We start from the raw sequence: 25,054 nt of genomic DNA, 5'->3' as shown, positions 1-25,054 counted from the left end.
ATGCAAGGTAACAATGGATCTTGATCACGCTGGATCTTTATTCTGCCGGTTTCCCACAGGTTTTTCTTCGTGCTTATAGCTTGCGGAGAAACAGAGTCTTATTGCACATGGAACGCAACACAAATCGGCGGAGTTTCGGAACGGAATATAAAACACAATTTTTTGCGATTATAAAAACTGGCGGGTCTCTCGGTTGCGGTCTTTTCCCTTCTATATTCGATACTACTTTTCTGTCTCAAATCAATCATCTAGCCTGTCTCACTCTGTGTGTGTTCAATCATCATTTAACGCACAAAGTGTAAAAACATTATTTTTTGGGCTCAAACTTATAAATTTAGATGATTATATTGATGTACTGTATTTGGCGTCAACAGTAGGGCATTGCAAAAAAAACTTTTTTTTGAATTCTCAAAGGCCCCCCTTCTTATATTGTGACAGATGTCAAAGTAAGCTCAGATGCCAAATTTCACATCATTTGGACAATTTTAGACCCCCGCCCACTTCGCTTGAAATTTTTTGAAATTGGTACTATGGGAAAATATGAAGGAAAAATACATTAAATGCTATAACTTTTGAAGTAGCAATCAGAAAATTACAATTTATACCTCTTTTGAAAGGAAATAATCTAAGTATTTGAATGAAGACATATTTGTTTCTTGAAAAATACGGGAAAGTGGGGTACTGGGTCTTTTTGGCCCCAAAATCCCCTATTTTTAATGATTTTTCTGCTCCGTGATGCAAATCATACATATTTTGTAGTTTTTCTAATGTGAAAAAATCTCAGAAATCGAACGGAACCCTTTTGACCTTAGTTCGAATACGAGAAGTTGGGGTTATAGGGCTTTTTGTCTGTCATATTAAATTTTATCATTTTCTCATGCATATATCTCTATTATTCTTCAATCAATTTTCATAAAATGTAACTTATTGAACGTGTAAAATTCTGAGGAATAAAACAAAAATAAAAACGTTAAAGGTAAAATTCAGAAACATCAAACTTTTTGATATTTACTCTACAAATCTCATTTTTTCATTATTTGTCATAATACCTCAACTTCCCCTATTTTTCCAGGAATGAAACTTTTCTCATGTGATCCCTTAGCATATTTTACACTAAAAAAAGTAAATTAAATAAAAATTTTGTTGTTAAATGGAGTTAATATGTGCGATTTTATGATAAAAATGTGAAATCGACACTATATGTCAGATAATTTGATGTTCCTGAATTTTACCGGTAACGGGTATATTTTTGTTATAATCCTAAGGATTTTCCACGTTCAACAAGGTATAGTTTATGAAAATTGAGTGAAGAACAATAGAGATATATTCACGAGAAAATGATGAAGTTTAATATGAATGTCAAAAGGCCATTTAACCCCAACTTCTCGTATTCGGACTAAGGTCAAAAGGGTTCCGTTCGATTTCTGAGATTTTTTTACATTAGAAAAACTACAAAATATGTATGATTTGCATCACGGAGCAGAAAAATCATTAAAAATAGGGGATTTTAGGGCCAAAATGACCCAGTACCCCACTTTCCCGTATTTTTCTAGAAACAAATATATCTCCATTCAAATACTAAGATTATTTCCTTCCAAAAGAGGTATAAGTTGTAATTTTCTGATTGCTACTTCAAAAGTTATAGCATTTAATGTATTTTTCCTCCATATTTTCCCATAGTACCAATTTCAAAAAATTTCAAGCGAAGTGGGCGGGGGTCTAAAATTGTCCAAATGATGTGAAATTTGGCATCTGAGCTTACTTTGACATTTGTCACAATATGAGAGGGGGGGCCTTTGAGAATTCAAAAAAAAAATTTTTTTGCAATGCCCTAGTCAACAGATCTTTTTTGTAATGTTCAGAATTATTCAAACATTCATTGTACACGAAAAAAAATATTTTCAGTCACGCAGAGCCACACATACGAGCGTTCCAAGAGTAGATGTCCAACCATTTCCACGTCGAGAAGCGCCGCGGCGAACACGATGACGCTCGATATTGAGACATCCCAGTTAAGTTCAGCCGGAAATGAACCAGAATTCCGGCTGGTTCCAGTTCGCATTCCGGATCCAGTGACACTGGAGCCGGAATGCGAACTGAAACCGGCCAGAATTCCAGTTAATTTCCGACTGAACTTTACTGGGATTCACCGAAACGTACACGTCGCACCAACTGCTTCCTCCACTAAAGGTTGCCAGTAAATTTTTGGTGTAACTAGCACTAAGCGCAATACAAGTCTTGTATTTTCTATTTGCGCTTGAAATTAAGTAATGTAGCGGTAGTAATTTGGTTTAAACGCAAGGACAGCTTTTAGAATAGAATTTGATTGATTAGTTTAACTCATTTAACCAATTTTATCAAAGTTTACTGGAAATATATCCACTATGACAGAACAAAATGAAATCAGCAACACACTTCTAGCGCTATTTGTGAACGTTTTTACCAATTGACCAATCCAGCTAAAACTGCAGTACACAGTGACCCAGAATGCAAATTTATCAGGAATTTTGAGATTTTCTTAAAACTAAACAACTTTGCCTTATTACATGTTATGTAAAAAAAACCCCGGCGTAAAAAAGCTTTTAGAATAGAATTTGATTGATTAGTTTAACTCATTTAACCAATTTTATCAATTCTGTAATCTAAAAAAAACTTTTGAATTATATCGACCGTTGTGATTTTGGCACCACTTGCACCTGGTATAATCAACCTGCAAAACACGTTGCATAACGCAGGGCTGTTTTTTGGAACCACATGTGTTATCATTCAGCCCTTCGTTATGCAAAACCGTGATATTTTGAAAGATGGGCTAGCGCGGTGTTTCATGGAGCGCGGCCGTTCCTTTCAATCGGGATAGGCCGCGTGGAAGTTTGGGGAAATGGGCTAATAAAATTGTCCGATACGGGAAATTCAATAAATTTTGTAAAGCTTAGACTTGTAGTTAGTGGGTGAACCACAAAAAATACAAAAAAAGTTCGAGTTTTGGAGAATGGCTTCATGAAAACCGAAAAATCTCTTATTTTTCTGTAAAATATGCTCACTTTTCTTCTAAATAATAGGGAAAACAATTTTTTTTCAGTTTTCTGCGGTTCATCGACAGGCTACACATATTGTGCATTCTCATAATCAAGTCAATTCGTTGATTAGTTTTTGAGTTATCGTGCTCTCCAATTTGAAAAACGCGGTTTCGAGAAAAACACTATTAAACCACATCAAATTGCATCACGGAAAAAAACAAATGTCTGTGCTAAAATCACTGAGCAACGCATTTTCCCGTAAAGGCCCTTTGAACCATGCCTTCTTTTTCTGCTCCGACGAGAGAGTGTAAATTTCATAGCCTGTTCCGCTTGAATCGGACTCCGGAAATCGTTCCAATGAAACATACGGTTTAATTAAAAAATGTCCATTATTTCCCATTATCATAATTCAATCAAATTTATGTGTGCACGAATAATTAAATTTTTGGGGTGGAATGTTTCGGTAAAAATAAAAACACATTGTCTGATAGTGAATTATTCACTGAAAAGTGGCCTTTCATTAGTCCACACTGTTTCCGATGTCTACCGCATAGGGAACGGCGGCAGGTAGGTCAAACGTGGGCATCCCATTGTGGCCAGCTGATGACACTGGGGCTGCCGGTGGCTGTTGGGATTCCTTGATCATCTCGACGATGTGTTGTAATTGTTCCGAGCTGAAAAACGGCACACTGGAACCGTCTTTTTTCACCGAAAATCTCTTGATTGTTTCAGCGAGCCCTTCCCAGCCATTATCACCCTTGATGACGTTGGAGATCCTTACGCCCAATTTGTGACCGAAGTCAGACAACTGTTCCGTTTGCGGCACAGGGCTCGCCTGTGAGGGCAACACAACAGCGCACAGTGCGAGTAAGGTGAAGGCAAGTTTCATGTTGTATGTTAGCCGAACGCAGAAAAACTGATTACGACCGTTCGGTGATAAAACTCTTTTATATCAATCCTCGTTGAGGTGGCTTATCAGATACGACGGCATCGACTGAGATTTACCTACTGGTCGACCCCAGTATTACGAGAATTTGGGAACTGATTCAGTGTGATGAATATTGTTTTTTAGTAAAAATTAATAAATTAAAAATAGAGTGACAGCGCATGATGACAAAACTGTGAGGAATTATAGGATTTCACCAAGTTTCGTGAAAACAACAGATCGTTACGCGTTTCGATGTGAATGAAATCTGAAACATCATATTCTTTCAGCAGAAGATTAAACACAATGGTAGTATGTGATGCGTGTCTCCGATTAGCTGAATTATTTAATAGGTGATAAGTTCGGCGCATTGTTCCACTATAATTGTGTTGATAGTTCTGCACAGGGCTACGCAAATTATTTGACTTTACGTCTCTTTGCGGACACCAGATGACGTTAGTAAATTCCCACCGCGAGCACATCAGTGAATAATGTTTTGAAACATAAAGAAATACGAAATTGTTAGCATAACTTGAATCCCCACTAAATGATTCGCTTTGTCTACAGTTGCTAAGAAATGGTGGGCGTACATAAGCCTTCCATTCAAAATCACTAAAGGGCGAACACGAAATTATTGCGACACATTCAACAAGGCATAACTTTTTTACCATTGGGTAAAAATCAACCAAATTTTGCACACTTTCTCATTGATGTGTATTGTTTACATGCTGTCAAACTCGAAATCGTGTTTTTCGATTCAACGAAAATTGAGGTGAACCAACGCGAGTCGAGAGAACAAATTCTTTCCAAAACACCTGGAATTTCCTGACCTGTCGCACCCGCAGTTGGGAAAAATGTTGAACATTCACCATTCAACCGTCTCCAGAGTGTTGAAGCGGATCTAGGAGCGGTTGACGTTAGACCACGGCAAAGGAGCTGGAAGAAAACCGGGACCGGAGAACAAAAAGACGGAGGGAAAGGTGAAGCGGATGATTAAAGCAAATCCCAACGTCTCAAGCCATGATTTGGCTAAAAAGATCGGCATGTCGCAGAGCTACGTCCAGAATGCAAAGAAGAGAGCTGGACTACATACATACAAGGTACAGAACTTCCCAAACCGCGATGAGCGGCAACAATCGACGGCTAAAACTTGGGCACGGAAGCTCTACGAGAAGATGCTGACAAAATATGGCTGCTGTGTGATGGACGACGAAACGTATATAAAATCCGATTTTAAGCAAATTCCGGGGTTGGAGTTTTTCACCGGCAAGAGCAAGTTCTATGTGGACGACAAATTTAAGAAGAAGAAAATGTCGAAGTTCGCCTCCAAATATCTCATTTGGCAGGCCATCTGCTCTTGCGGACTGAGGAGTGAGCCTTTCGTGACAAAGGGCACAGTAAATGGCGAGATCTACAAATCTGAGTGCCTCGAGAAGCGCCTTTTGCCGTTCTTGCAGCAGCACGACGAAGCTCCGCTATTTTGGCCAGATTTGGCATCATGCCACTATTCTAAAAGTGTCCTGGAGTGGTATGAGGCCAATTCTGTCCATTTTGTTCCAAAGGACATGAATCCGCCGAACTGTCCGGAGCTGCGCCCGGTGGAGCAGTACTGGGCAATGATGAAGCGGGAACTTCGGAAGAGCAAGAAGACAGTCAAAGACGAGAAGGACATGTTAAGAAAATGGAAAAAAAACTGAGAAACTGGTACCGGATGACACTGTAAAGACTTTGATGGAGCGCATCAAGCGAAAATGCATTCAATTTTACACTCAAGGCTCCATCGATTAATTTTTCTTTTGATTTTTGAAGTAAATATATGTATAAAACTACCCTAAAATTTTGGTTTGATTTAAAACATTATAAGAAAATTGGCATGACATTTTCGGTGTCGCAATAATTTCGTGTTCGCCCTTTACTAGATCTTTCATGTGGTTGCTACAATCCAGCTGTGTCCCGGCAAGGTGACAGTTAAAAACGAACTTGTTTCTAGTGCGATAAATAATTGATCACAAAACTTTTTGCAACACTCAGGATGTTTCGCAACACCTCAACATATTTCTTTCGCATTGCTTGAAGTTGAACTTGTGCAACCACCCCTGACTGCTACTCCGTTATCGATCTGGACTAGCTGAAGTTGCACAGCGAAACATCTTTCAATGTGAAATTCCTGGCAATCCTAACATTTATTGATCAATACCGGCGTCGGCCAGTCCCGAATGTAGTTCGCGGGGGAAGGAATGTTAGTCCGATACTTGCTTTTGCTAAATGCCCTATATACTACTGCGCACTCCACAAGTATCACCGGAGGAGGATATTTGTTAGTAAGTATAGGGGTGCGTTCTTCTTCATGTTCTAGCTATTTTACATCGCAGCCTATTTCCGCTACGAAGCCAAAGACCGATACCAGAGAGGTGACTCCACCACACGACTCCACACATACTACTCAGAAAAATCTCAACGACCTCGACTGGGATTGAACCCAGACCAACTAGGATGGGTGGCGATCACGCTTACCACTCAACCACCAGCGCTGTCCACTTCAACATATTTCGTTCACATTCGTCACAAAAGGTATCAACCAGATACTGTAACTTGCAAAATCAGTTTTTTTACAACAAGAAATATTTTCAATTCTTTGGTGAAAAACAGCTAACAACTGAGCGGAAGATGCCTCATTCACAAACAGCGAAAGTAGTGTTGAACCTAGTGTACTACCTTGCGTAACTCCGATATTGTCGAAGCAAGAATTTAAATACAGTATCTCCGATTTGAATAACTACAGGATGATATACAGGACACGATCGAAGCCAGTAACAGATTCCAATAGAACATTCTAATTTAACACTCATAATTAACAATAGCTTAGTTAACTGTATCAAAAACTGCCTTAAGATCTGTATGGATCGTGTTCACTTGGAGTTTTGCAGGCATCTGTTCATAAGATAAGATTCGTCTCAAAAGTATTTACGTGGTAGTTTTCAATGTCGGTGCTACACATTCAAACTTGGGTGTAATCATTCTATCTCTTTTTTGCATCACACCGGTGTAGAACCGAGAAAAAACGAAAACGCCATTAGATTTCCAGGTTGCTAGATCTTGGTTCGTCATTCTCCAGGCTCCTGGAACACCCACCGTACTACCTCGATTACATACAGCCACCGTGTGTGAAGTCTGTTCGCAGATGACGACCTCTACAAGATTATCTGACATTTCTTCTGGCATTCGCGCTACATGCGCAGCCCACTGTAGTCTGCCGTATCAATCTTCCGTTGTTAATATATTTGCTAAGTAACTTGCAACAGCTCGTGGTTTATACGTCTACGCCATTCTCCATTTTGTACTGTACCACCGAGAATTGCATGAAAAATCGTTGTCGCATGTCACAATTTTTCCAAGATATATAAACTCGCCGACAACCTCGTACCGAACCTGATCGATTCCCAATCTGGATATCACATAAGATCTTCGTATCGCACCATCGAGCGCTATGTTGAACCATTTATTTGAGAAGCCACCGCCACAAATGAGTCGAATGTCTACCCGGCTATTTTGAAACATGATTTCGCCGCATCCAGCGCCATACGAATCAGCTTAATCTCGTTTGTTGGAAATCCATGCTCAAACATTATATGTCACAGTTCGTTTCATTTCATTTATTCGTTCGCCGCTTTGAAATCCACAAAAAGCCAGTTATATTTCCGAATTTTATCCATCAGGATTAGTCGCTCATCGTCTTTCTCGAAATCCGCTTAGGTGTTCAAGGACAGAGGATTTCGCCAACGGGTACAGTATGCTAAACAGAACACGGGAGAGTACTTTCCAGTAGGCATTGAGGATCATCCACCCAAATATTCCAGGATCACGAAGTAGATTGCTCAGTCGGTCACTCCCGGCTTTCAGAAGTTTGACCGGGATTCCATCCATCCGAACATGTGTATAGAAGCTAATGAGAACTTTCTCACGAACAAGTGTGAGGTTAACGATAGGTGGAAGCAATATTTTAACAAACATTTTAATGGCGAAGCAGAAGACAACGAGAGCTGCGCTCAAAAAAATCGTAGGGACGCATGTAGCCGTTGACAAATTCCCAGCACATAATCTATCTGAGGTTGAAGCAGTTTCCTTCCGAAATTTTGAGAAGTGAGAAGTCACTAGACACGACAAAAATTAGGGCCTTCTAATAAGAGAAATTTCCTTCTAGTCACTAGGTGAGGTGACTGTGAGAATAGGGCCCTTAATCTAGTGCTTTATTCTCACAGTCACGTCACCTAGTGACTAGAACGAAGTTTCCTTCTAGTCATTAAGTGACGTGAGAATAGATCCCCTGATGAAAATAGAATTTGATTGCAATGTGCGAATTAAGACAAATCTCGTTATAAATGCGTTAACATATTTAGATTTATTTTACATAACATGAAATGGTGATGTGATAGATTGTGCAATAATATACAGTTCTAATGTGACATAATATACATTGTGACAGGGTGACATGACATACAGTTCCAATACCTGTTAATTAAAAGCTGGTTCCATCGATCGTACAGTGCCAAATCAGTGCCCACGCAGAAAAAAATTAAAATTTATTACCCACAAGCCGACAGTCCAATAGACGGTTATTATGGTGCTGTTTGTTTACTACAACATATGTCTAGAACCGCAAAAGTTGACAATGAAAATTGCACTTTAGTGTCAACCGCGGTGAGTGGTACCTACCGTTCTCGGTGACCTTCTCCCCCTATCTACGGCTTCCAGTGTTTATCCTAAATAAATGCTGTTCATGGTACGGTCATCGTTAAGAGTGAAAGCCTATCCTATTTGCACAGCACCGATACCAGGCATCGAGAAAAATGCCAACAAATTTGTTTTGTGGCGCACACAACCAGTGGTGAATTAAATTTTAGACCACAATCGATGTCACGTTATTCACTCCATAAATCAGTAGTCTCATACTGATTTATGTCTAGCTGCAAACGACAAGTTCGAAACATGTTCACAGTAAGTACATTCAGAGGTTTCAAGTGCATATAAAATATTAAAAAGCATTGCACCGGTTTATTCGCATACCAAAACAATAGTACAAAAACAATCACCTCGTTTCTTTTTTCGTTGAGCATAAATTTAAATTTTACTATTTTAAAGCTTTGTTCCCGCCACTTCCGCATCCATAATACATCTAATATCTTCCATAGCCTGGCAGAAGGCAGCCTGGAGTTTACGGCAACTGGTGACATCGGAGTCTTTGTATGCCGAAAACATATACCAAAGCGTGTCTGACAATATCGAATAAAAACAACCGTACCCATCCATGCACATCGGTGCCACAAAACCACAATTGATCGTAAAACCGAGAGTGCTAGTCGAGAGAATGAAATTTCCGCCGCCGCCACTGAAAGGGACAATAAAATGCATTGCACTCAGCAAAATCCAATATAGGGAAACAATCAATCTCACCTTTTGCTGTACAATGGATCATCGTAGAACTCTGGTATCGGTAGTCCCTCATCGTATGCTACGCACCACAGCCCGAAGAGATGTCTATCAAATCCATTTCCTTTCCGTGCTTCGTTCATTAGCTCATTCTGGCGGTTAGCAGCAACCCGGAATAGACTAGCTTTAGTAGATGTTGCTTCCCGAGCATCCTCCATAGCATTTATAAAGTTAACTGTCTCAATACTACACGACCGACAAGTCTCAGTCCGACCCTTATAGAACTGACGCATCATGGCCGTCTCGTAGGTTGGTGCGAAGCTGCCGTGTAACCGATAGTACGCCAACAGCAACGCGGTTTGAGCCCACGAATCAGGATGAATCCTTTTGGATTTAATGTAATCTTTTCCGTAGGATTTGAACTGGTCTACAGTTACGCCAATGCAGTTTTGCTAGAAAAACAAAAACAATGAAGCCTCGAATTATGCAAAAAATCAACATTTACCATTTTATCTGATACTGTTTGCATTCGATCAATCTCCAACCGTATTTCGTCATCTACATCCAATATCAACTCAACGGGCTGCACCAGCTTCTTCGGCGGTATTGTCCAATCGGGAATTCCTTCCTCCACCAGCGTCAACATAGCGTAAAGGCTTACCGACATCGAAATCGAACCGTCATAACATGAATGTTCTCCTAAACAGCCTAGCTTTCCATTCGGGAAGAAAACCGTGGCACAGCTTTTATCCCCCCATCTGGAGTGTAGGTCACCGATGAGCGTTTTGACTGCCAGATCCGAATAATCATCCGGGCAGTTTGTATCCAACGAAAACAAAGATATTGCACTCTCAATATCCAGCAGAGCATTTCTATTATTCTCCGTCAATTCCAGCAAGTGGTTCCTATTTCGAGCCCAGGTGGTTCGATCGTCATGAGTCAACAGAGCAACTCTAGGATGGTTGGCGATCTCACTGTCCACTTTACACTGAATTTGTTGAAAGTGCAACAGGAAATCCTGCGCGCTCAACATGTCGCCGTTATCATGAAGTCCTTCGATCTTGAATATTCTTCCCTTGTATAAGGCCAGCACGTGCGAAGGGCAAGGTCCATCCGCTTCAGTTTTAAAATGGCTCACAATCTTATCCATTTCTAGGCCAGGGATACGACATGTGTTGAACAATTTTTTGTAGAGGTCAGACGAAAATATTATGCTTTTATCAGCGCTCACAATCGGTCGTAGCGTCTCTTTCCGAATCATGCTCCAGAAGCGCATATTGACTGTACAGCAGATAGCCGCGCCCTTCAGAAAGTTCTCCGGTATACACTCCAATCCTACCGTATCGAACATAAGCGGTTGTGCCATCATACAGTACGGAATCAGGGGCATACGCAACGTCAGATAAGCATAATCTTCCCACCATTTGGAGACCTGAAAAGAGATGCATGTCATTCAATAGAGCAATCAATCTCGGCTGATGGACACTGTCGTTCGAACAGACCATTTGGATCAGTCTCGATTGTTCAAAGATCCAAGTTCAAACAAGCGAGAGAACGTTATCAGAACTAAAATTAGACGGAGAGAATCATTGTATTTAAACAAGACAAATATCATTGCTCTTCGCAGATATTCAACGCACTGCGTAAAATTATGAAGTATTTAGTAGCTACAGTACTGTTCACGAGCTTACTGGCTTTAGGCCAGGGATCGCCCATTGGCACTGTAAATGTTACCGGAGATACAGCCGGGGATATCGTCAACGTAAATGTCGAAGTACACGCCGAGATTCGAAACGAAGTGAAGCAGGAATTTGAAAATGAATCAACGAGCGTCATCACCGTATCGGACGTGAAAAACATCTGGGACCGGATCCAAGCGGTAATTGGTCAACTAAATCAGACTCCACCTCAGCTGGAAAATGAAGAAAAAGAGCCGGAGCCACAGATTGTTGAGCATCCTGCGTCTGAACCCGTTTCCGAGGATGAGATTAATGAAATTGTGAAATCGCTTTTTGGAATTCTGTCCGGTCAACCGGAGCTGTGGACGAAACTGCAGTCGTTGATGAGCCATTTACCACGGGTAGAACATTGAGTGGTACAAATATTGTGTCGTAATCATTTTTTTAGTAAATGTTTGAAAAGCGCTAAAAACTAATAAATCGATAACGCTGGTTAAATTTGAAATGAGCGACCGAGGCTAGTATGACTAGTAGGTTTTTTTCTTACGTAAAAATTAATGCTGACCCTAATTTTTTGATGCTTTATCGATATTTTGTGTTTGAGAAAAATACGGACTCAATATGAAATATACGCTTGGAGGCACGATAGGTCAGCCGTTTAGGGGCACTATAGGTTACTACTGATCGTCTCACAGCTAAGCAACAACGTGATCCGGAATGAACAACTTCAATTATACACTCTGGCGACGACGAGGACAGCGAAGAAGTCATTCGCAAGTACAGCCAGACGCAGCTGTTTTTTCAACATTTCCTATCGAGGTTTCATGATTTTTCACATCATTTGCCACTTCTCAAATTCTTACCTGAATGACGTCAATTCAATTTTTAAATAATCTGCAGTATTACTACTCTTCTAATAAAAGTTTAACCGGTTATTTTCTAGGGATGTACTACATTGCTTTAATTTTATTTTTTTAGATTTTAAAAACATCGAAAACAAGTACCTCGCCTTATTGAATTTAGCTTGAAAAATAATTAGCCAGGCTAATGCCTGGCCATTATTTCCAAAACTTTACCAGATGTATAACTTTTCCAACGAGTGTTTGTTTGTCAAAATCAATTCAAAAATACCATCGCACGAGCTCGCCATAGAAAACTGACCTACTTGACCCCACTCTACTCTACCCCAGATCAAAATCTTTCGAAATTCTTCATTTTATTTGCTTAAGAGAGTCCTTAAAGAGAATACTTAATTTTTAATGAAACAAGTCCTAGGAAAAATTTAGCGGTTCAATAAGTTGACCCAAAGAAAATCAAAAATTTCAATTCCGCAAAAAAATTTGATAACTTTTACTATTTTCATCCGATTTAAACTAATAAGTGCTTATTTTATTTAGTTGTTAGCCGGCTTCCTAAAAATACACCTAAACATACAATTTTAAGATTGATTTATCTTGCCCAAAATCATGAATAACCACTCATTTTTCTTTAAAATATGAGCAAAAATTAAGAAAAAAATCAACAAACTCGTAGATAACGTCAGAAATACTAGCCGCAGTAAAACGAAGTATTCAGGTTGAAAAAAACATCAAGCAAAGTAAATAAACATTACTCATAAACATCTGTGGTTTTAATTTGCTGAAATTTCGCCACTCCGATTTTGTTTTGGTTGCTTTTTCTTTGCCGCGTGGCAAATTTGAAGTAGAACAAATCGATCATGAATCGACCAAAGGGCCGAAGTCGCAATGATATCGAATTGAGAAAGATAGCTTTGAAAATTCGCTTCAGAAAATTAAATCGTATTTCAACAGTGTTTGCATACTGCGCTTTCAAATGTATTGAAACACTTTGAAACAATACACTAGTTTTCGGAAGCATAACTAAAATGTTTTATATAATAATGTTTTCGTTGATAAAATTGACAACAAATTATTTCGCCGAGTGTTGTTATGAAATGTTGATTAGGCCATTTTCGAGTCGCCCTCTTGTTTTGACGACTCTCAATTTCGCCCTGCAGTGTCGCCAGAAAACAAAAATCAAATGTGGCTTTCGCTGTGCTCGCTGGAGGGGAAAATTTGTTATTCCCCCGGGGCGTAACAAGCATTTGGTTTTTGTTTAGTGCGATTCTGTTTACGGACCTTGTAAGCAATGATGCTGTCGATTTCGCCCGTATACACTACCTTAGAAATACAGAGGCGTAACCCGCCTGACGGTTTGTTTACAGTTGAAAGTGAGATCCGCCGTTTTGTTTTTTATTAATTTTCATGAAGTGTGAAATATTTATAAATGAGTTTTTATATTTTATTATGAAGTATTTTTACTCCTCTTTAAGATATTAATCAAATCTCCGTTTGTATACATTTGTTATTTAGGCCCATTTGTCGGTTCATGATCGAAATACTCTCTTCCCGCTCACTAGCGCTACCTGGTGATGAATAATGGCAAGCTTATGGTATGAGGAGCTTCTAGCGCAGCATTTGAAAAGTATGAGCTTGAGTTTTTGGTGAGTTTAATCACAGAAAACAGACATCCATGATCGAACAAAAATATTTAAAAAATGTGTGTAAACATTTGAATTAATATACGATAAACACTAGCGCCGCCACACTAACCTATCCCAACTATCCGTCAAATCCATTCCGGAACCGGTTCGAAATTCTGAATGGATTCAGTATGGAATCTTGCTCAAAGAACACAACCGATTCCGACTCTATCGGTTGATGCATTTGAGCTGGAATTCATGCTGGAAGCCCGAACCGGTTCCGAACTAGTTTGACTGAGTAGAGGAATAACCGCTGTCAATTCTGTCGAACTCAGCCACAAAAAAAACATGACGACAGTAGCGCACCTGGTTTAGATATCCCAACTACTTTCGAAACCGTTAGAGATTTTACACAAGTTGAATGCTGAAGATGGTTTAACCATCTACGGTTTCTGATGGTAAGCTTGTGTGCCTAGCTGAGTCGATTTGCATTCGTTCAACGCAAATATTCCGGGCAATTTTAACAATGGAAATTGTCTCCGAAAGGAGTGACGTTAAAACTGCACGGTTCCAAGCGTCGCGATGCATGGTATTAAAATGTGGTTTATCATGTCTGGACTCATAACGCACCCACCTAAAGCTAATAAAGGTCCCCCACCATGGAAAATACCCAAGAAAATCTAGACCAATCTGCTTGATTCGCTGATATATAATTTATTTCGTATATTTCCGACCACTTGTTTATGGGTCAGACATTAGGTCCCAAGCGGCATCCATCAATTCGCGCAGCTTAGCACCAAGTTCAATTAAGGTTGGCTCAACCTTAGCTGATAGTTCGGGGGAAAAATCAATGATACCATCATTGGACAACACTTCAAACAGCATTTCCTCCATCAGTTCCCACGGAAATATGACATAGACTCCATCGACAACATAATCAATAGCTTGGTGAATTTTCGAAATCGTTTCTTCGGTCAATTCCGCCAACTCTGGGAAAATCTCGAATTCGTAATCGAATAAACCATTGAAACCGATTTTAGAACTCTGTATACTGTCGGCGATCAAGGCTTCCAGCTCAGGAGAGAAAACGAAGGATCCACCGTTGCGCAAAACTTCTTTCACGATCTCTTCCACCAACTCAGTAGGAAATAGTGCAATCAGCAGATCCCCTGCGTAGTTGAAGTATTTACGTAATGCTTCAATTCCCTCTTCATCCAATTCCGGGTAAGCGGGACTATTTTGCACTACAGCCAAGAGATTTTCCTTCAGTTCACCGCGATACTGTTCAACGGCAGCTTCCAATTCAATAACCAGTTCCGGAGTGAAATCAAAACTACCACCATTAGCAAGGATCTGGTGTGCAACATCCTGCACCAATTCTAGACTGAACACATCCTGAGCGGTGCGAACAATAGCGACTATACCTCCATAAAAGATGTCCATCAGCTCATCTGAAATAACTCGCGTCTGATGCGCGACATGCTTCGTCACTCCATTCAACAATTCCTCCACGGCATCCAGTGCATCCCGAAGTTTCTCACGAAGGATTTCTCGAGTCTCATCAATACGTTCTAACAGATCCGTGGTGAAATCAATAGACCCATCATTGCGCAGAATGAAGTACATAAGGTCTTCCAGTAGATCCCATGGAATTGCATCGAAGGTACGTTCGACCATAAAATCGACTGCTTCATATAACTTGAGACGAAATTCTTCATCAATATCGATCAGTTCTTCAAACACTTCAAACTCATAGTCCAGCAACCGTTTGGAGGTGTCCTTGTAGGATTTTTTGATAGCATCAATTTTGGCCCACAGTTCCTGACTGAACTCGAAAGATCCGCCATTGCTGAGCACTTCCTTAACAATATCTTCCATCAATTCATAAGGAGCCAGTTCCAACATCGAATCGACGGCATAGTCCACATAGGTTCGAATCTTCTCCATAATGTCTTCCGGCAATTCCTCTCCACCAGTGATGATTCCTTCCATCGCGATTTTCAAATTGATCCTCAACTCGGTCCGTTTCTCATCGAGCTTTGCACGTAAATCGGGCGAAAAGTTGAATGCTCCATCGTTAGCCAGAATTTCGGTAACCACTTCCTGCAGCAGTTCTGGAGGATAGGTACCGGCAATGGTACGGTAGATAGTCACATAAGCTTCGAAGGTTTGATCCAGCGTTTCCTGCGATACGGAACGGATCGCATTAACGGAAAATTTGCTGATCGCGTACTTGGGAAACGGGTAACCGCTGGCAATGGCCGCCAGGGCAAGTAGGAAGACCGCGACCAACTTCATCCTGGTGTCGACGAGGAGCGGAAACTGACTGCATGCTAATGATGGGTATTCTAATTTATATTTTATGCATGCTTTTCTTATCTTTGCTATATTGAATTGAATCCCCGGGTAAGACTGGCAGAGATGAATGGGTATGAATTCGGTTATCTATCGATGCATTGTCTGATTAAGATGAGGCAATTAGCAGAAGGGATTTGATTGTAGTGCAAATTATGAAATCAAAACAACAAAGTTATGAATCATGGGCTGTTAGCGAAGTTACTAGGAGAATTTGATTAGATAAAAGATATTGCATCACGTTCTTCGTTCGATTATACCGCTGAGCAGCCATTTTGGCGCAAAGATCCCCAGTAAAGTTCAGCCGGCAATGAGCCGGAATTCTGGCTGGTTCTAACTACTATTCCGGCTCCATTGGAGCCGGTATACGAATTAGAACCAGCCAGCATTCCGGTTCGTTTTCCGGCTGAACTAAAGTGGGTCTGAGATTATTCGGGTGGTATTTTTTGGAAATGTCAAACGGAAAAAAGCTCGAAATATGAATGAATTAAATAGGAGGAATATGTGAAAAATCAGCTCATTGTCAGGATTTCAACCTTTGAATCTTCCGGTTTCAAGATTAAGAAAATACTGTTTTTGTGAGCATAGGCACTAGAGTGACAAGAAAAAAATGATCCCTATTGGCCCACCCCTGAGTCGATTGCTAGTCACACCAGGAGCACTTGCTCCCAATTTGAAGCAAATCGGACAAGTCTAGCTACCAGACCAACGTGCCTGAAATTTGTATGGGATTTTTCGACAATTTACATGGAGAAAACCCAATAGCTCGCATTTTCGTCGCTAGATGGCACTGTATGCATTGTATTATCAGTGTAAATAAAACTAAGAAAGGTAATTCAATTATCTACAACTTTGTCGAAGACTACTAGTCAATCCGGTTTTGTTACAAGAAGTTAATACACATTTAACGAAATGATGTCTGAGTCAGTTTTGCATGGGGCCTAGCAGGGCATGGTTGTGTATCAGTACTCGATTCCTACCAACTATACATTTTTGTGAAATAACAGTTAGATTTAGCTGAATAGCATGTTCAGAAGAATTGTAATACATCATGCGAGTTATATTTTAGTTAAAAAAATTTAGTTCCAGCTGTGACTGCATAGAGGGCGCCAACACTAATCGGAGAAAGATAGAAATCAGATGTCTTCTACAAAGTTGTAGAAGAGACATTTTTCAGTAATTCCTTCGAACATCCCGATATTCTATCTTTCTTCTATGAAAAGTTAGTGCTAGCGCCCTCTATGCGGTCACAGGTGGAACTAAAACTTTTTAACCAAAATATAACTGGAAAATTAAAATTTTCTAACCAAAACGTAACTCGTATGATGTATTACAATTCTTCTTCTTTGGGTCGTTGGGGCGCCAGTGAACCGGAAGCTATGCTCCACCCGGAATCGCTGGATGGACCTCAGCACCTACTGGCTCTACTGCACGGTTTCGAGAGAACCTCTCTCACTGGGGAATTCTCCATCGGATTAGACTAGATCGCGAACAAGATTTTAGTAAAATCGGGAGCTGTATGGCTCATCGGAGAAGTTAGATGAAATGGAACGAGAGAGGAACTAAAGTGCCTAAAGGAGTTTCGGTGCTGAATGGCATCGAACAGGGAGCCAAAGGGCTCAAGAAGTTGTGCTAAACCCAAAGTAGAATCGGTATCGGGAGAACTTCCTTCGCCGGGTAACTCTCCTTCGACGTAAGCTAGATTTATCATCCGGGACTTGACTAAGTAGACCGCGACAAGACACCACGGGTCGCGGGTCGTCGGAGCACCAGCGAACCGGACGCTCTGCTCCACCGGAATCGTCGAACTGACCTCGACACCTGGGTGGTAGGCTCGGTTTCGGGAGAACTTGTCGCGCCGGAGAATTCTCCGTCGGAGTAGGCTAGGTTCACCGTCGGGGACCAAACCGAGTAGTTCGCGAGCAAGTCGGTAGCTCTACGAGTAAGTGATGTTGAATGGTGCGAGAAGCGAGTTGCGGTGCTAAATGGTACAAGGGAGCCGAAGGGCTCGGTAAATTAGACAATCTGAAGTTTGCCGCGCAGATTGTCTTCGTAGGGGAAAAGAACTAAGTCTCGACCCACAGCCAGCTTTCCGACTGCCATGCAAAAATTGCCAGTCAGTGTGGACGGTGGAGAACTGGTGGTGTGTCGAGGAATAGTGCTGTAACCCTAGTGAAGGAACTAACTATAAAGTAGTTGAATTTTAGTGCATAGCACTGCACATAAAAAACCCCTCCGCGAAGTAATGCCGTACGGTAGTGCTGGGGAGGAATCAAGTTCTGGGCAACAGCAGTGGTTTTTAACGGTCGGGTGGTGGCAGCTCAAACCCGTTCCCTGAGTAGGGTTTTGTACATTTTTTCCTGTATTTCAGGGCTTTTTTGAATATTTTTTTTTCTGCTCTCTAAAAACAGACTTTATTAGGCGTCGGGGACGGGAGTCCTGGGGCATGCCTCCCCCGGACCTACTGCGAGTTGGGGAGTCTTACTAGGATATGGTTGGGTTTGGATTGGGCTCTGCTAAACCTTTAAAGAGTCCTAAATCCGAAAGAAACCAGAGTGTCCACCGACATATCTGGATCGACGCCAGTAACGTCCTGATTATTCATTATGGCATTCTGGCCATAGCGAACGTCAACGGACAAAATTTCGGATCACGAATAAGACGGTGACTTTGAGCTGACAGGTGTGCTGTTCTACTCCCTGAATAAGGAAGGATGACACCGGCTTGAAATGGCGAGTGAGCTACCAGCATGGCTACCTCTTTCCCGACAAAACCCTAGCAGGTCTCCGGGTACGTTCGGAACTCGTTACCGTTTAGTTCGTGGTTCTAGGTACGGATGTACCTTTCCCGACTTTACGCCGACCTCGCTGATGCATAGATAATCATGGGATCACAAAAGGCGACTACGTGCAACGAGTGGAGATAGCGGCCCGGAGTTGGGACCCAATAAAATGATGCAAAACACATATACGGAACAGGCGCGGCGAATCTGTTCGCTAGAGGTGATTTGATGAGGTCACCACCACCAGTAGCTGCTGAAGTCATTCAGCAAGAGCAGTAGGAGGGGAAGCAGCAGTGAGGAGGGAGCGGGAGGAGTTACACCCCACAGAAGCTCAAAGTAATGCCAGCGAGGTACTTGGTGGCGGACCTTCACAAGTTTGGGGACGCGAGAAACAATGTCCATAAGGATATTAAGGAAATGGTTTTCAACATCCAAAAGGCTCTGTTGTCTGCCGTGAAGGAGTATGACACGGCAACGCGGAGGGCTTATTTAGCTGAGCGAGCATTGGCGTCGGCTAAGGCTACTATCTTCCCAGCCCCTCCGAAGCAGGTGGAGGATAAGAAAAAAGTGGAGCAGTAGAGGAAAGGACCTTCGGGCTCGCCCGAAGATGCCAAAGTCAATGACGCGACGACGTATGCAGAACTGCTCATGAGGGTCAGAGAAGATCCGGAGCTGAGGGATTTGGGGGGAAACGTGATAAGAACCAGGTGTACCAAAAAAGGTGAGATGCTCTTCGAGCTGAAGAAGAATTCCACGACTAGTAGCTCGACCTTGCAGGAGACTATTACCAAATCAACCGGTGAAAAGGCAAAAGTTAAAACCTTAAACGCAGAGATGGTGAATGTGTGCAATGACCTTGATGAAATCACGACGGATGACGAGCTGAGCGGTGCACTGAAGTAGCAGTGTAACCTGGGCAAGGAGCACATGACGATTCGACTAAAGCAGGGATACGGAGGAACTCAAACAGCGATGATACGTTTACCGGTAACCGTTGCCGATAAGGCGCTGGCGGTAGGCAAAGTTACGGTTGGATGATCAAGATGTCCATTGAGAGCCGCTCCACGAGTGAATAAACAAGCGGAGAAATGGTTCAAGTGTTTGGGCTTTGGACATTTGGCAGGGGCTTGCAAAGGCCCGCAAAGATCCGGAATGTGCTGAAAATGCGGGGAGACGGGTCATCTTGCGAGAGACTGCACGCAGAGGCCGAAGTGCTTGCTTTGCACCCAAGCGGACGGATACACCTATCTGACGGGTGGCTGTAATTGCCCTGCCCACAAGAGGGCGACTGCAGACCAAAGATTGTGGAGATAGCGCAGATAAATCTAAATCACTGTGACACCGCACAGCAACTGTTGTGGCAGTCTACGACAGAAACAATGTGTGACGTCGCTCTGACTGCAGAGCCATATCAAGTCCCCCTTGCTAACGGTAACTTGATGGTGGATAGATCGGGAACGGCTGCGATGCAAGTTATGGGCAGATTCCCCGTTGAAAAAGTAGAACGTCCATACGAAGGCTTCGTGATCGCCAAAATCAACGGCACCTACGCGTGCAGCTGTTATGCTCCTCCAAGGTGGACAGTGGAGCAGTTCAGCGTTATACTGGAGCAGACAACCGAGGAGTTGATCGACCGAAAACCGGTAGCCAGTGGTGACTCTGTGGAGTGGGCCAGAAGGGTAACCAATACAAGAGGGTATATGCTGCAGGAAGCTCTAGCGAAGTTAGACGTACGAGGCGAAGTTAGACGTACGATTGTGCAATGAAGGTTCCGTTGGTACATTTTGGAGAGACGGGAGGGAGTCTATCATCGACGTCACATTCTGTAGCCCTTTGCTGGGGGCGAACATGGATTGGAGAGTATGAGAGAACGGAACCCTGCTACAGCACAGAGAAGGATAATCAGCGAGCGAAATTGGAAGACAACAAAGATTTCTTCGTTGAGGTATTTTGCCCAGACAGCAGGACCGAGAACATGGATGCGGCTAATCTAGTGACACCACAATGCCGCGACAACTGAAGCCCCACAATAGACGGCGTCCAGCTTACTGTTGGAACAAGATGGTCAGTACGCCACGTGCTACTTGTCTCAGAGCCAGAAGGCGAACTCAGAGAGCAGTATCGGAATCAGATAGAGAGGAGCGCAAGGCAGCGTTTCGGGGAGCTAGGGCCGCTTTAAAAAGGAAGATCAAACTTAGCAAATCAGATTGCAACATGGAGCTGTGCCGAAAAGTAGACTCCAATCCCTGGAGCGACGCGTACCGAGTCGTGATGGTGAAAATGAAGGGCTCGACGACGCCAACGGAAAGTTCCCCGGGAAAGCTGAAGATAATCATCGAGGATCTTTTCCCGAAGCACGATCCAACTGTCTGGCCACCGACACCGTACGGCAAAGAAGAAGGAGCAAACACAGACTATAGTCAATTGACTTACGATGAGCTTGCAGAAACATCGAAGCGACTGAATTAAAGAAAGCCTGATGAAATACCAAACGTGGCGTTGAAAGCTGCGATCTTGGCATACACGGACAAGTTTAGGTGGTGCAGAAGTGTCTAAATGAAGGCAACTTCCGAAATGTGGAAGGTCCAGAAGCCGGTGTTGCTGCCGAAGCCAGGGAAGCCACCGGGCGATCCGGACTCGTATAGGCCTATATATTTGCTGGTTTCGCTCGGAAAGCTCCTGGAAAGAATCATTCTTAACAGGCTGACGAAATGCACGGAGGACGAGCGTGGACTGTCCAAGATGTAGTTCGAAATCCGCAAAGGAGCATCAACCATGTATGCAATTAGAACAGTGCTTGAAAGTGCAAAGAAGGCATCTAAACGGAAGCGAAGAGGAGATGGATACTGCGCTGTGGTGACGATTGAATTGAAGAATGCATTCAGCTGCGCTAGCTGGAGAGCCTTCGAAGTACAGCTGCACAGAATAAGGAGGGTTACCGACTATCTTTGCCGGATCCTGAAGAGCTACTTCCAGAGCAGAGTGCTGCTGTACCGGACGAACGCAGGGCAGAAGCCAATGCGAGTCACACCTGGCGTTCCTCTGGGCTCCATTCTAGGCCCAACTATTCGGAACGGGTTGTTCGGTGGAGTCTTGACACTGTGGCTGCCAAGGAAAATGAAAACTGTAGGCAGTCTTCCCAAATGAACATCGAACACCATGTTCGCACTAGTTCTGTGCTCATCCTACACCATCATTTCGTGTGCAAACTCGAACGCGCTAATGCGTACCAAAACACGAGCACATGTTCGTCTGCACAACCGAACCTCATGGACGTACCCGGTGTTCGTACACACAGGTTCTTGATACTAGTTTTCTCTTTCTCTCATCCACCATCACTAGCATTGACTCATTGTTTTGTGTGTGCCTTTCTTATGTACGCACACGGTGTACGTACACGGTGTTTAAACCTAAGTTTGCACATCGTTCGCTTGGGTTCGGTGTTCGATGCGAACCCGTACACAAAGGCAAAGCAAGGTTGAACGCGTGCACGAAATTTTGTACACGGGTGCAAATTTGTCGATGTTCATGGGAAGACTGATTTTAGGTTTCGCGAACGACGTGTCACCAACGGTGAGACATTTGAAGAAGTGGAGGTGTCGGTGACGGAGACAATGGACGCGATCGATAACTGGATGAACGGGGTCCAGCTGTGACGAGCTACAAGACGGAGGTGTTGTTGATCAGCAACTTTAAGGTTCAACTGAGAACGCCATCAAAACATTTTTCTCATACCGTTGAAAAAATATTCATGAAAATGAATCAATGTATTTGGGGCATTGTTATAGTACTGTTGATTGATTTCCATGAAGATTTTTGCAACGATGTAAAGAAAAACTGGTTTTTTTGTTTTCTAAGATGGCTTGTTTTTCAAGATTTCTCTGTTGAACCTTAAACCGGGTCAGCGAATGCAGAGAGCACGTGATTGCATCAAAGCATCTATTGAAGCAATTGGGAGTGATAATTAACAACTGATATGTATTTTGACCTCAAAGTATGGGTTTCTTGATGAACTGTGAATGATTGAATACCGGTAGATCAGTGTTCGCTTACACTTCTGGCGGTAAATCCAGCATTAAAAGTGTATATACATATTTACCGTTTCTCCATATCGTGCTCAATATCAGCATAAGTTTTTTGGCCCGAGACCTGTTGCAATCTCTTTACGTTCATTGTAACAGTGCCAAATTTATCAATAACCAATGTTGAACAAGTGCCCATTAAGATATCAACTTTATATAGATAAAAAACACCGCTAGCTTGTTCACGAATTTAGTCATTGAACTTCAACCTACCGAAATGAAAGACGCCTCATTTTGTCTCATCGTGGTTCTAGTGAGTTTTTCAAGTCAAACAGAATTACACGTTGACCTACTTCATGAATCATTACCCAACGATATTCACCAACAACTGCTGGAGGAAATACACGCCCTTGGTGAAGAATTCAATCCATCCGACGATTTGAGCAACAAAATCCAAAACCACGTAGCATCAGTGAATGAAATGCTTCCCAGTAAAGAAGCAATCCAGCGATTCCTGGACCAATTTCCTGCCGACAAACAACAAGCGGCGGAAATGGCCTTAAAAGAAGCTCTAATAATCAGTCTCTCGGAAAGAACCAGTACGGAAATGTCTACCCATAACCCCAGCCGAGTCCATCCGATCAGCCCGGAACGTTTACAGCAGATACTGCCAGCCGAACTTAAGCGTGAGATATTGGAAGAATTATTCCTTAACGGTGGGCTGGCACGTTTATCGCTACAGCTTAGACAAAAGGTTCGTGCACTGTTGCTAGAATTCCGAAATGAGTATACTGTACCGCATGCAGCTCAAGTTGAACAATTTCTGTTAAATTTCCCAGAAGAAATTAGAACAGAAATAAAGGAAATTATTGATCAAGCTAAACTTCGTGGCAGGCTTCCCGAGGCAGATGAACAGCTAAGAAGCAAAATTCGACCATATTTCCCTAAACGGAGAAGGGCGGACATGAAATTGCAAACAATAACATCCCACCATATGGGTAAAGATTTTCACTCGTATCTGGACCTGTTTCCCGATACAATAAGAACGGCGTTACAGCAGTTCATATCAACTCCACAATTAACCGAAGATGCAGAGTATATTGATAAGATAAAAGAAGAGCTTGAAGAATATTTGCGAAACCGAAATAAGAGTACATAAACCATATTATCTAAAACAAATCGCCTAAAGGTATACTCATTATTTGCGTACATTGCAAAAACCTTATCACAAAAGGTCACTCACCCAGTTCTTTTCGTGTTTTGCTTTTTCCTCCAATATTGCGTGTAGTTTAGCACCTACTCCGGTCCGGAAATGCTCAATGACCCTTTTTGAATTGTTCAGTTCTTCCGGCGTCCCAAACGGTTTTAGCGACTCGAAGTACCTTTTTAGTGTATGCGCTAATTTCGGCAGCGGTAACGCGGGTAAAGAATCGTCGTAGTAGAACGTTGTCTCCTTGCTGCCCTCTGGCAGGTGGAATATCGTATCGCGGTTCATCACGTCTGTTCCCTATTCTGGTTCAACGTTGGACACTTTCACAAAACAGGCACAGTTCTTTTGATTACTAGCTGGTGCGATGTTACGACGCACACAGTCGGGGGAACTTACTTGCTCTTCGCGACCTATGGACTTCGGCCTTTGTGCCGATGAACGAGCTTTGTGCGTTATTACGCAAAACCGTTCGAACACTTTTTTGTGGCCGGATGACTATTCGTTTTTAACTTATCTGTGAGCAACTTAAGGAGGCTGCTATCTGGTAGGTGACGCCGCAGTAGAACGTATTGATAACTGAAATTGAATGAAGGTTTTATTATTCATAACTGACAAAACAGACTCAACAAGTAAGTTTACTGATGTGTCGGTTTAAAGAATGGACTGAACACTGAAAACAAAACAAACTCTGCGAGCAATGCTTGGTTGTACGCCGTAGTAAACATGTACCTCTGAGTGCATATAAGGAGAGTGACGACACTGTCAAAATTGGAACAATGATTATTTGTCAGTGTCATTCCAAACGAGACAAATCCATGTATTTTGAGAGGTCATTTGTTCGTTTGGAATATTACTGACAGATAATCATGACAGTTGTCTTCACTCTCCTTACATACACTCTGATGTACCTCTGCCGCAATTGCACATATACTACTGTAATGGGGTGTATTTACGCACCTCATAGATTGATAGTACACTGCCAGAATCAGTGATGCCGTTATTTAAACCATGGAATATGTTCAACAATTCTAAAAGTGCAATATACTACAAATTTTATTCATAAGATTAATAAATATTTGGTTACAATGAGACACCTAATGGTACTAACTTTAGTGATCAGGGGTCCAATTCACACAGTCACGTCACCTAGTGACT

At 42.2% G+C, this 25,054-nt stretch overlaps 1 protein-coding gene across 2 annotated transcripts; it reads right to left on the bottom strand.

Annotated features, from left to right (window-relative positions):
* Positions 1–8,395: 8,395 nt before the first annotated feature.
* Positions 8,396–24,757, bottom strand: LOC131677090 (peroxisomal carnitine O-octanoyltransferase). 2 transcript variants are annotated; one of them, XM_058956676.1, is made up of 5 exons: positions 24,629–24,757; positions 23,933–24,475; positions 9,875–10,801; positions 9,394–9,821; positions 8,396–9,328 (listed from the first exon to the last, which is right to left on the bottom strand). In XM_058956676.1, exons 2-5 carry the CDS (start codon positions 24,182–24,184, stop codon positions 9,076–9,078), a joined length of 1,860 nt encoding a protein of 619 aa, XP_058812659.1. In that variant the 5' UTR covers positions 24,185–24,475; positions 24,629–24,757; the 3' UTR covers positions 8,396–9,075. The 2 variants fall into 2 exon arrangements, with proteins under 2 accessions (XP_058812659.1, XP_058812658.1); XM_058956675.1 differs by having other exon boundaries at positions 24,539–24,750.
* Positions 24,758–25,054: the final 297 nt, after the last annotated feature.

This window comes from Topomyia yanbarensis, chromosome 1, assembly GCF_030247195.1.
Source record: "Topomyia yanbarensis strain Yona2022 chromosome 1, ASM3024719v1, whole genome shotgun sequence".
Taxonomy (NCBI): Eukaryota; Metazoa; Arthropoda; class Insecta; order Diptera; family Culicidae; genus Topomyia; species Topomyia yanbarensis.
Note: the sequence above shows the minus strand (reverse complement) of the source record. Positions and strands in the feature narration are given on the sequence as shown.

Coding starts and splice junctions, on each gene's coding strand:
- LOC131677090 (XM_058956676.1), bottom strand. CDS start 24,184: ATGAACCGCGATACGATATTCCACCTGCCAGAGGGCAGCAAGGAGACA. Junction 9,822..9,874: donor AAACAGTATCAGATAAAATG/GTAAATGTTGAT, acceptor TTGTTTTTCTAG/CAAAACTGCATTGGCGTAAC. Junction 9,329..9,393: donor GATCCATTGTACAGCAAAAG/GTGAGATTGATT, acceptor TGTCCCTTTCAG/TGGCGGCGGCGGAAATTTCA.